Consider the following 12,700-nt stretch of genomic DNA (forward strand, 5'->3'; position numbering starts at 1 on the left):
GGGTAACCCGTGGGCTCGTTATTTGAAGGAGACTTTACAAGTCCCTGGGCTGGGCACCGAGCCCTTACCCTGGAGTGGCAGGACCCTTCTTTGGAGAGGGGGGCCACAAGCAAGCCACCCCCAGTTGCAATACCCCAGTGCTTCACCAGAGGGCAGCAGACCGCTGTGCTGGTCCCTCCCAGGGCAGGGAGACCCTGGGGTCGGGTGCAATGCTGGGGCCCGGGGACGTGGAGGGCGGCAGCCGGGGCTCAACAGAGCACACCTTAGCTCCTGGCCTCAAATGTCTCCACTGACCCAAGACCCACCCGCGAACACCTCCTGACTCGGCCCCCAAGGGTGGACGCGGGCCTCCTTGAGCCCCTGGGCTCTGGGCAGGAAGGTCGAGTCTGAGCTGCTGGGGAGACTGGGGCACCTCTGAGCCATGAGGTGTGAGGTCAAGGTCAGGCCAGGGGCAAGGTCGCTGCAGAAGGCGGGTCACAGCCCCGGGAGCAGGGCCTGGGGGGACCCCAGGGCAGAAGAATGGGCGGGGGAGGGGAACCAGAGGCCAGAGACCCAGACCCAGAAGCCTGTCCACCTCCCTGGGAGGAGGAGGGCCGCAGAGTCTGGGGGCAGCGGGCACGAGGCCAGGCCGGGCATATGCTGCTGGGCACGGGGTGGACTGGGCGCTGTCCTGCTCTGCGCCAGGCCCCAGGGGGGCAACAGGTGGCACAAGGGGCCAAAGTGGGACGCTCACGGACTCTGCCTCCAGAGAGGGTCAGGGAAGGGGCAGCCCTGCCGGGCGGCTGAGCTGGGCCTGGGGCAATCCCTGGGCCCCAGAAGGCAGGGAGGGGCAGGGGGTGGGGGAGGGAGGGCGCAGGGCCAGGAGGGGCGGGGGGACCGGAGGGAGGGTGGCGGCTCCTGGGACTTGGTGGCGCAGCCCGGGTCGGCAGGTTGAAAGGTCTCTAGGCAGGTCAATGGGATTGATGCCACAGGCTGGGGCAGCAGGCAGAGCTGGACGGTGGCTTCCCGAGTCCCTCTGCTGGAGCCAGGACTGGGTGTCACGTGGTCTCCTTGTCCAGGACACGCAGGGACCCTGTGCAGCAGTTGTGTGTGTGTGTGTGTGTGTGTGTGTGTGTGCGCGCACACGCATGTATGCACCAGGGTGGACAGCTGGTCTCCCTCACTAAGACCCAAATCTACAGTGCTGCACTTTGGTCCTGGCATGCAGTGGGCACTCATTACTTTTGGTCAGAAGAGCCTGCTCACAATGGCCCATTAAATGGATATGGCTCCAATGGCCCAAGGGACTGCCACAGCTTGGGTGTTAACACAGGCTTCACTCTGCACAAGCTGTGTGACCATGGGCAACTGGCTGCACCTCTCTGTTTTCTCACATCATCCATCATCTGTACTATAGGGTTCAACTTATCTAAGATTTGTGCTCCATGGGACGGTTGCTAGCGCTCAACCTGATGATGGATGGGAAGGAATCTGCTGACGGAGATGATGATTCTCTACTTGATTATAACTCATCGGCCCATCGATGCAGCACCCTGTACTGTGGGCCTCTACCTCTTTTCTTTCTCTTTTTTTCCCTTTGGTACTAGAAATGGAAACCACGGGTGCTCCACCACGGAGCTGCATCCCCATCCCAGTTTATTTTTTATTTTGAGACAGGGTCTTGCTAAGCTGCCCAGGCTGGCCTTAAACTCACAATCCTCCTGCCTCAGCCTCCCAAGTTGCTGGGCTGACAGGTGTGCGCCTCTGCGCCTGGCAGTGCTTCAGCTATTTCCTCATCTTCAGACCGAGAGGTCTGGCTGCGGGGGCCTCAGAGCCATGTCGGTGGGCAGTGGTGACCAGCCGCCACCCAAACTCTCTGTGCCTCGGAGTTTCCCATTGAGTTCCTGGCCACAGTCTGCACAGGGGTGAAGCTGGAAGGTGGGTGGGGCAGGGATGTCCGAATTGCACCGCTAAGTTCTGGAAGATGTTTTCAAAGACGGATGGCCCTGCTCCAGGCCTGAATCAGATTCTGTCCCCAGGAGCCCGGGAGCCAGGACAGATCCTACTGCACGCGCTCTGCTCTGTGGGCGGTGGCGGTGCCTAACTGAGAGCGCCAAAACTCCCCTAGTGGCCTGGAGGAGAACTGCATCTCTCTTCCTAAAGGTGCCTGGTTTGGACAGGGGACAGGGGACAGGGTTCCCGCTCAGGGGTTTTTCAATTTTGAGACAACCAAGAGACGATCTGTCATGAATAAAGTGCTGGAGAGGGTTCAGGGCTGTTCTGACAACGTGACTGTCATTCACATTCCTGGGTGATTTCTGGGTGGGGGAAAGTCAGGAATTGGGCAAGACCTTGTGTACTCAGCTCCACGAGGGCCGGGCCTGTGTGTCCTGGCACAAGCCCAGAACATGGTAGGCATTCAACACGCCCTTGCTCTGTGACCAAGTAAACGAACGGCAGTTTCACAGGCAAGCAGCACATGTTATATGTGGAAAAAAAGAAGTAGGGTGGTCGTGCAGGCCTCCTAGCAACCCAGGAGGCTGAGGCAGGAGGATTGCAAGTTGGAGGCCAGCCTCAGCAACTTAGCAAGACTCTGTCTCAAAATAAGACTGGGAGCTGAGGATAGCGCTCAGTTGGCTGAGTGTCTGCCTTGCACGCATAAGGCCCTGGGTTCAATCCCCAGCACCAATAGATAGATAAATAAGCCGACCACGGCATCACAGGAGCTGTAGATCCAGACTTTCAGATCCACGGAGTCAGGTGGTGCTGCTCTGCACCGACACGGAAGAGGGAGTCTGCGCCTCGGTGGCCGTCCTGCAGGAGAGGCACTTGACCTCCCAGGGAAGAGACCCCTCTGCTCTCTGGACCAATCCCAGCCGCTCTTTCCATTAGAACAGATTCCGGAGGCGCCTACTTGGGATCCACGTCCGCCTGCGTGGCGTGGCCCTGTCCCTCCCGGGCACTCCCCCGCCCCCAGCCCTGGCACCTGCAGCGCCCTCCTCCCCCCGTGCCCGCTCCTGGCTCCCCGCTGCCTACAGCCCGCATATGCTTCGGCGCCACTTCAGATGCCACCTTCCCGTCATCCCGTGGCCGCGTCCCTGATTCCTGGTGGCATTCCGCTGCACCTCCCCTGGGACGCGATGGCTCCGTGACTCGGTGGTTGGTTACCTGACTCCAAGGCCCTCCTCCCTCGATCCACTCTGCAAATATTGGCTGTTCCTCTCCAAATGCCACGAGGTTCTGCAGATACCGAGATGCAGAGGATACACAGCCTCGGAGGGACCGAGAGGCCACTGGGCAGCGAGGGCGGGGCAGGGCTGACCGTGACCCCTGTACACTGACCGCCTCGGCTGCTAAAGCTGTACCCACTGCTCACAGGACACTCCTTCCCTGTCCCTCCAACCCACCCTGGACTCGGCATGCAGGGTGAACTTTCCTAAACACCTGTCACAGGAGGATGTGACCTCCGTGGCTCCCAGGTCCCTGGGAACAAATGCCAACTCGCTTCCTTGCTCCTGTGCTCTGGCCGTGTGGCCCCCTCTGGCCACAGGACCTTTGCACTTGCCCCGCCCTCCCTAGACGCCCTCCCTTCCCGGCCGCCAGCCTGGCTGCACTTATGCCACAGGTCTCTACTTGGACGCCCCGCTCTCGTCCTTCTCGGTCACATCACCCTATTTCCTTCATCACGCTCGTCACACATTGTAAATATGCTCCCTTTTTATTTCAAACACATTTTTATAGGCTGCCTTTCCTCACCCGCTCTATTGTAACCCTCCCAAGGACAGCTCTGACTGTGTCCTGTTCACCGTTCTATCTCCATCATCGTCCCTGACAAACGGGAATCACTTGATGCCTTCGTGACACATGAATGACGCAGCCCGGGGGGGGGGACGGACACCGGGCCTGGAAGGGTCCAGCCTGAGGCGCGTGATCCTGCAGCTGCGGGGTGGGGTGCGGTGGCGGGGCCCGCTGCTGGTCCGGGGGCTCATGGCCCCAGACACCCACAGGGCACCCGCCCGTGGGCACTGAGGACAGCAGCCCAGGCCCTGTCCTCTTGGGGCTTCTGCACACGGGGGCAGGTGGGCACGGGAGACCAGGCACCGTGCACAGGGAGCAGCCCCAGGCTGAGCAGGCACCAGGGACGGGGTCAGAAGCTGCTGCCCCAAAACGTGGCATCTTGGCCGCAGAACCCGAAGCTAAGGGATCTGAGCCACGGCAGGTGCCGGGGCTCTGGGGCCTTCCCTGCACCAGGGACAGGAGTGTCCCTGGCAAGGGAACTGGAGGAAGGCGGAGGGTGGCCCCTCTCCTCTGAGAGGACTGCTGTCCCCCTTCTCCCTGGACACTGGCCCCTCTTCCCTCCCAAGCCTGTCCGCCTGCTGCTGCTGCTGCCGGGGCCACTTGTTTGGATCCTCCTGCAGGTCCAGGGCTCTGCCCACGACCCGGGGTCTCTGCAGCCCCACAGGCGGGTCCTGCTCCCTAACAGTCCCTCCCAGGACGGTCCCTTCCCATCCCTCAGGTCCCAGCCGAGTGCTACCTTGGTGGGTGGCGCTGGCTGGCCACCTTCTGAAGGGCTCCAGCATAGCCGGGCACTCTCCGGGCACCGTGCCCAGCCTGCCCTTCGTCTCTTGACGGCCACAGGGACCCACGTCTGTGGCACGAGCTTCCCTTGCCTCCTGTCTCCCTCCTGGGTGGCAGCGAGGTGCCTTCCTGTGGCCCTCTGCCCCCTGGGCACCATGCCCCGTGCGAGGCTCCCAGCAGTGCTCAGGGACGTGCCCACTAGGTACCCTCTGGGGGAGGGCTCTCTTGCCAACTCTGACCTGGCCTCTGGGCCCTGGGCTCAGAGCTCGGGGTACCCAGGTGCCCGAGCTGCGCCCCTGGACCAGGCGGATGCCCGCCACCCGCTCCACTTCTGTCCCTGGGGCCACCAGCGGCAGAAGAGCTTGGGAGTCCCCGGGGCGCCTGGCAGCTATCAGGGAAATTGCTCTCCGCCGCCATCCTGGTAATCTCCTCACCCCACTTTCCCCAGCTGAAGAGGAAGCAGCACAGAGCTGGGATCCTCTGGTTGAGATGCATTAATTTGTAAATATCTTCATTTATATGTAAATGCGGCGTCCAGAGCCCCACAGCCAGCCCTAGGGGCCCTGCCGCCTGCAACTCAGCCCCTCCTGCGCCTCCTCGGGTCCACTGGCGGGAGGGGCCCGGGTCTGCAGCTTCCTCCTGAGTTCACCAAGTGGGTGGCCCAGCTCTCTGGGGTGCTCCCGGCCTGGGAGACCACCCGGGTCACGGGTCACGGGGCTCAGGGAGAAGGATGAGGAGATCCAGCCGCACAAAAGCACTGGCTGCAGGTCGCCAGGCTGGGCCTTCAGTGACCCTGTGTGGCCTTGGGCAAGTTCATCACCTCTCTGGGCCTTGGCTTTCCTAACTGTCAACCAAAGAAGGGGGTCTGAGGGCTGAGCGGGTCAGGCCACTGCGGTGGAGACCCTCCACTTCACCACCTTCAGCTGCTTCTCTTAACACAAGGAAAAGCTGTGGGCGAGAAGGAGGAGCCACCGCCCTGGCTGGCTGTGACCAGGAGGCTGGGACCAGAAGAGGTGAGTTTGTTTTAGGGTGGGGGGTGGTTGCCATGGGAGACAGCAGGACTTGGGGCACACTTCACTTCCTGTGAATTTGCTCATCAGACCCTCGGGGCTGCAGCCAGCGGGAGGCCTTCGCTTTCCCCTATCAGCAACCCCTGTCCCTGGGAACGGGCCCAGGACCCCTCTAAAGCAGGGCACCCAGGGGCCAGCATCTGCACTTGGCCACTGGACAGGAGTTTCACTTAAATTCCACAATCACACGGGCCTGGGCCTGCCTGTGCCCGACTCGGCCGGGTCCTCCTGCAGCTCTGGAGCAGGTGGCCAGGGCAGTGAGGGCGGGGAGCATGGACCGAGGCCCCCCAGGGCCCAAGGCTGGACTCGCGGGCTGGGCTGCATGCGGCTCTCCAGCGCCCATGGTCTCTGCCCGGCTGGGTGCTGCTCCGGGCCCTTGGGCTTCCTTAGGGGCTGGGGACTAAGAGCCGAGGAGTGGCCCTGGAGGCTGAGCCTGAGCCTCGTTGCTGGGCACCAGGTGGGGGGCTCTGGGAGGCGGGAGGTGACCGCCACTCCCTCTGCCTCCCTTCCCCTAAACGAGCCTTCACCCCCTTCCCCTCGGCCCGTCCCCGCCCGCTTCAGCATTTCAAGGTGGCGCCTCCTGGTCCCCGAGAAACGGCCAGTGCACGGAGTGGCAGCTTGGGCTCACCCTGCTCTGAGCCCGCGGCAGCAGCTTCCCCAAGGCCAGCACAGTCCAGGCCCGAGAGGAGGGACCGCCCAAGAGGAGGGACGCCCGACAGCCTCCCCCAGGGAGCAGGCCACCTGCCTGTCCCGCGCCCGCAGACAGGGCTGTGAGGTCCTCGCCACCCTCGGGTCCTGTTGCCCAGCTTTACCCAGGAGGCCCCCAGGTCCCCGGGGCCAGCAGCCGGGAGTCCTCTGCTGATTGCACAAGTCTCACGTGCCCCTACTGCGCGCCGGGCTGGGCTCGAGCCTCGGGCTCCTGGAGCTCAGGTCCCAGGTCGGGGCGAAGGTGAGACCCTCCCCCGGGATCAGCTTCTAAAGACACGTGGCATCGGGACCCGTGGTCCAGCCACCCCCGGGAGCGCGTGTGACGGTGCAGGGCTTGTGTCGGTTGAGCCCGCTGTGCCCGACTTGGCCGGGTCCTCCTGCAGCTCTGGAGCAGGCGGCCAGCGTCTGGCGGGGCAGCAGGCCACGCGGTGGGAAAGAGCCGGTAGTGTGTTTGTGTGCGTGTGCACATGTGCCAGTGTGTGTGCGCGTGTGTGTGCGTGTGTGCGCCCGCGTGTGTGTGCACTCCACCGACCCAGCCGGATGCCCTGGAGGAGCCTGGGTGCCGGAGGAGCAGCCGTCCAGCCGGGGCAGAGCGGGTCCCCCGGCCTGGGCTGCCCCAGTGGAAGCTCCTGTCCGGGGCCTGCCTGAGTGGGGTTCTGAGGGTTGATGAGGAGTTTGCGAGGCGACCAAGGGGGAGAAGACACCAGCAGGTGGGGAAGGCCAGAGGAAGGCAGTAGGAGGGTCTTTCTGGGTGGGAGGAGGGGTGGGCACACACTCCCAGAGACGGATCTAACCAGCTCGTCCTGTGGCCTCTGGGACGCCTCCCTCTGACCCCTGCTGCCTCTGGCCCGGGAATCCCGCGGTTTGGGGTCATTTCCTCCCCAAGCTCCCAGCTCGGTCTTTGCTGGCTGTGTGTCGACAGGCGCTCTGCTCGCCCTCTCTGGGCCCCAGCGGCCTCGCCGTCCCCTGCCCTCTCCCTGTGCCGGCGGGCCTCACCTCACGGTGGACTGGTACACCAGGTCCTCCCGCTTGCGGTAGTTCTCCATGTGCGAGAAGTTGGTGGAGAACATGGCGTCGAAGGTGAAGATCTTCTGCTTGATGGTGCCGCCGTCCGTCACCTGCACAGGGCACAGAGGCAGCACCGTGAGCGCTCAGCTGGGCCCTCCCCCAGGCACCGGAGGCGCAGCCCAGCAAGTCCCCCGCCCGAGCCCCGGGGTCTGGAGGCGCCCATGGGGGAGGCTGGTGGTCACTGCAGCGTCCTGGGCAGGAGGCGCTGCCCCCACCTCGCTGACGGGCAAGATGGGGCTCTGCAGAGTGGACGCTCCCAGGGCCACAGCCACGGGGGAGCAGACTGGTCCTTCCCGCGGGCTCTTTCCACGCACCAGGCGGTCCCCCTCCTGGGACAGGAACGTCTAGCCCCTCCTGGGGACATGGACAGACCAGAGGGGGGCGTGGGCTCTCAGAGTCAGCCACAGGGTCACTGCCCCAGCCCAGAGCCGTGGCCAAGGGGAGAGGAACGGGGAGGAGACTGGACAGGAGGGTGGGGGCTGGGCCAGGCAGAGTGACCGGAGCCGGACGAGCCAACGTGGAGGGTCTGATGGCTCCGTGGAGGTCGGCCCAGCATGGCCGGGGAGCCACCCCGGGGGAGGGGGCCTTCACGGAGGGGCCTCCAGAGCTGGCCCCTGCAGGACGGAGAGGGCATGCTCTCCAGGCAGAGGGGACAGCAGGAGCGAAGGCCCAGGCAGGAGAGAGCCCGGGGCCTGGTGGACGGCCAGCTCCGAGTGCTGGTAGGAGGGCGCTGGACGCGGGCTGCCTAGACCAGGAGCTGGACGTCCCTGCGGCCCACCCAGGAGCTCCCTGGCCTTAGGGCAAGGACCATCCCGGGGGTGGGAGGCCGTGGGGAAAAGGGGACGGTGGGGCGGGACGGAGCCGCGTGTCTCCCAGGGACACAGAGGCCGGAAGGCAGGGGCTCGGGCTCCCAGCTGGCGAGCAGCAGCCCCGGTGTCCCCGCCCCCACTCCCTCCTGCTAATGACAGTGTCACTGCACAGAGCAGCAAGGTGTGTGCTGCCGCCGCCTCAATCATTTATCTGGTGCCGGCTGCCGTTTTCCGCTGGTCTCAGCAGCTCTGTCACAGGGCCCCCGCTGAGCGGGGCTCCGAGCACGCAGGGCCTGGGCCTGGGCCTGGGCAGGGAGTCAACGCCCCGCGGCTCAGGGAGGGCGGAGGGGCTGCTCCAGGGGCCGTGGGGGACAGGCAGAGGGTGGCTTCTGCAGGGATCTGCCCTCGGCTGTGGGGACGGGGCCAGGGCACAGCAGGCTCCTCCAGGCACATCTGCACCCCACCTGGCTGAGGCCACCTCGCCTGGCAGGGGCCCGGGAACACATTCAGCCAGCGTTTATGGGGCGCCAGCTGTGTGCCAGGCACAGGCCACACAAGCTCCCTAAGGAGGAGGGCCTCCAGCCAGCGCAGGGACGGTTGGAGGATGACCCTGCGCCCACTAACTCTGGGGCTGAGGGGGATCAGCAGCAGGACTTACTCCCTTACTGCTGTGGGCCTCTGTGCCGTGGGAAGGACCCGGCTCCTCCCTGCCTCCCCCGCAGCCCAGGGCCCAGCTGCCTCCACCCCCAGTTCTCCACGCCCCGTCGGGTGCAGGCCATGGCGCCGGGGGCCAGAGCCCTGGGAGGCAGGCAGGATGGACAACTGTGTACCGGGGCCTGAAGGGCACAGGGACTGGGCCGAGGTCCCCTGCTGGGTCCTTGGGAGACCCTGGCTCCCGGGGCAGGCTCCCGGCTCATCCTGCCAGGTGGGTGCAGTGAGATAATGCCCTTGGCCTGTGCCAGGCTCCGTGGGAGGACAGAGGGGGCTGGGGGGGAGATGAGGAGGGAGGAGGGGGGGAGAGAGGAGGCTGGAGGGAGGAGGCTGGAGGGGCTGGAGGCTGGAGGAGGAGGGAGAGGAGGGAGGAGGCTGGAGGGCTTGAGGAGGGAGGAGGAGGGAGGAGCAGGGAGGAGCAGGGAGGAGGCTGGAGGGCTTGAGGCTGGAGGAGGAGGGAGAGGAGGGAGGAGGCTGGAGGGAGGAGGCTGGAGGGCTTGAGGAGGGAGGAGGAGGGAGGAGCAGGGAGGAGCAGGGAGGAGGCTGGAGGGGCTGGAGGAGGAGCTGAGGGGCAGGGTGGAGGCCCAGGTCTGCCATAAATTCGAGGCGCGGCCTGACTCCCGCCATCTCCCGTGCCTCCCTTCAGGTGCGGCATTTTTTATCTCCTCCTAAACGCACAGGCCTCACCGCCCCGATCTCAAATTTTACTCCATTTTTTTTATTACACAAAAGAGAAAAAAATCTGTCGGTAAAACTGTCTCCTCGAATTTATCCCCGGGACCGCGGGTTTTATTACTAGGAAAACACGCGCACCCTGCGCCGCGGACCCCCGCACGGAAGGAGCAGGACTCTCCCGCCGTAAATCCCGGTTCAGGCGGAGGGACAGGCGGAGGGACAGGCGAGGGACAGGCGCGGTTCGAGGACAGCTGGTTTTCTGGGTTTCATTTTCATCTCGTTCTCTGGGGCCACATCAGGGACCAGAGGAGGAGCCCGCTCCTGGCCTCGGCAGCGGAGGCGGAGGCCGCTGGCGCCGGGGTGACAGGCTGGGGGCAGCACACCGGGTTCTGGCCACGGTCATCTCCCCTCCCCTGCCTCAAGGGGGCCCCGGGAAAGGGAGGCCAGGCACTCTCAGGTGGCAGCCAGGGTCTTCTGGGTGTGGGGGTCCCGGGCTGTGGGCGGAGGGTGACGGCGCCAGGTGGAGGAGCACCTGCAGACACCTGCCCTTTCACTCTGGGCACTTCCCAGGTCGGAGACGAAGACGAGCGGCAGAGTCTGGGCCCAGGGGAGAGGAAGTGGGGTGCAGACGCGGCCCCTGCCCACTCGGGGCCTGCAGGCAGGAGGCGCATGGTCACGTCAGCTGAGAGAGCAGCCAGGAAGGCGGTGGCCGAAGTTGGTGTTGGCCAAGCGTCACCTGGTGATGTCGAGGATCCCTCTGGAGGGGGGGTCACCCAGGAGGACTTCCTGGGGGCGGCGGTGCTTCTCGGGCCCCTCAGTTCCAGGCTGGCTGCTCCCTGGGTCGGGGTTCTGGCACGAAGCGAGACCCATTTCCTGCCCCCGCAGTCAGCCTGGGTTCCTGTGTGTGGCTCTGCCCTGGGACAGCCACTTCACCTCGGCCACCTCGAGTCCGCATGTAGGAGGGGCTCGCGCAGCGTCCTCCTCGGCAGCCATGAGAGGGGGCAAGGGGCCTCTGCCCACTGCCCCCTGGGCGGGCCGCTGGGCAGGCTGGCTCCTGCTGAGGTGCCAGGGGCGGCAGACGGGCAGGAAATGAAAGAAGAGGCCGATTGAGAGGCCGGCAGGAGCCAGAGGCCACCTGCAAGGTGCGGGGAGAGAAAGCAGGGCCCAGGAACACGCAGTCTCCATAGCCGCCCAGGCCAGGCCACGGGACACTCTGAGCGAGGGCCCCGATGGGGCCAGGCCAGGATGGACGGTCAGCAAAGCCGATGAGGCAGAAGAGACTGTTCTGCTGAGAGAGGACCAGGAGGGGACGCTCAGGAGGGGACGCCCAGGAGGGGACGCCCAGGAGGGGACAGGCAGGTCGCCCCTGTCCCAGGGCTGCTTCTGAAGCGATCTCCTTCACTCATTCAGGACATTTAACTGAACAGGGTCTTGAACATGAGCCGCGAGGCAGGGGCTGCCTCCACGTCTGCGGCTCTGACCCCCAGCTCAGCACCTGGGATGGCAGCCTGAGCCCTTACGTCCCGGCCCCCAGGCTGCAGGAGGAACAGGAGGGACCCTCGGCTTCACAAGGCAGAGTCACCGAGGACGGAGCCGCGCCCACCCCGCCGTCTACCTGGGGCGCTCTGACCAGCCGGTGGTGGCCTTGGGCCAGGCCTGCAGAGAGGCTCCAGAGGAGCCTGCCGTAGGCCCTTCTAGGGGTCCTGGCAGGGACACTGTTCTGTACAGGAAAACGTCCCAATCACGCAGAGGAGGCGGCTTGACCAGACACGGACGCTGTACGTGGCTGAGCAAAAATCCCCCCGACCCCAGCCAATATCTGCCGGGACTGACAGTGTGCCGGGACGGGCCTCCATAATTTCACTGGATCCTGGAGACCGCGACTCCAGGCCGTGTCGGCCCCTGGACACGCCCAGGGCTGTTGCGTAACTGAACTGGGAGCTGCGTCTCTTCACTCCCATTTCACAGATGAAGAAACTGAGGCTGAGAAGCAGGAGAACTTCCCAAGCAGTAGTGGCAGAGCTGCCCCTCAGCATGGGTTAGCGGGTGGACTGTCTTGGCTGTCACAGAACCCTAGATTCAGATCCAGCTCTGCCACTCAGCTTAGTGCTGTGTGACTCTGGAGAGGTCTCTGGGCTTCAGTCTCTTCACCTGCAAAGTGGGAGCCTGTCTGCAAGGTGCTTGAGTGAGAATTCAGCGCATAAGAGTGTGCGCACAGGCAGCCCAGGGTACTGCCCGGCACGGGGTCTAATAACAGAGAAGGAGCCATAATTTGGAAGTCTCCTTTTATCCATGGAGGGTCAGTTCCACGATCCCAATGGTGCCTGAGACCTCAGATAGTACTGAACCCTCTAGATATTGGGGTTCCCTATATATACCTACTTTTGATAAAGTTGAATTTGTAAATCAGGCATGGTAAGAAATCAACAACAACAATAATAGAATGTATGAATTATAACAATGTAATTATACTTACATATGTACAGGTTATAGGAATGTAATCTCTCCCTCTTTTTTGAGCATGCACATGGAAGACCGTAACCTGATAACAAAGTTGGCTACTAACAGGAGGGTAATATATACAGTGTGGATACTCTGGACAAAGGAAAAATTCATGTCCCAGGCAGGATGGAATGGAATGGTGTGAGATTTCATCACCCTATTCAGAATGGCAAAATATTTGAAATTTATGGATTATTTGTTTCTAGATTTTCCATGTGGTATTATCAGATTTTGGTTGACCATGGGTAACTGTGACCATAGAAAATGAAGTCCGAGATGAGGGGAAGCTACTGCAGCTAGCCCTCAATCAGAGCTTATTGTACGCTAGGCATTGCTTGCAAACAGGAACTCAGTGACTATGTGACAAAGTATTCCGTGCATATTTGTTATTATTAATTTTTACTTATGTCCAAAGTAAGGCGGTGGCCAGAGTGGGTAGCAGATGCATAACCGTGAATTCCCCCAGGCCCCACGACGGTGCATGTCTCCGAGAGGCAGGCAGCTGGGCTGTGAATCCTACAGCTCACCTTGGCAAGGTTTCCCTGGGCCTCAGTTTCCCTAAAAGTCTCCTAAGGAAATCAGGGCGGGACGACCTCTGAA

The 12,700-nt window shown here is 63.2% G+C and overlaps 1 protein-coding gene across 1 annotated transcript in view; it reads right to left on the bottom strand.

The window, feature by feature from the left end:
- Window positions 1-12,700, bottom strand: part of Igsf21 (immunoglobin superfamily member 21) — a 112,884-nt gene that overhangs the window by 52,295 nt on the left and 47,889 nt on the right. Inside the window, exon 4 of the mRNA XM_077110088.1 lies at window positions 7,332-7,453. Within this exon, the coding sequence (XP_076966203.1) occupies window positions 7,332-7,453 (122 nt within the window). The remainder of the gene's footprint in view (window positions 1-7,331; window positions 7,454-12,700) is intronic.

Source organism: Callospermophilus lateralis, chromosome 7 (genome assembly GCF_048772815.1).
Source record: "Callospermophilus lateralis isolate mCalLat2 chromosome 7, mCalLat2.hap1, whole genome shotgun sequence".
Lineage (NCBI taxonomy): Eukaryota > Metazoa > Chordata > Mammalia > Rodentia > Sciuridae > Callospermophilus > Callospermophilus lateralis.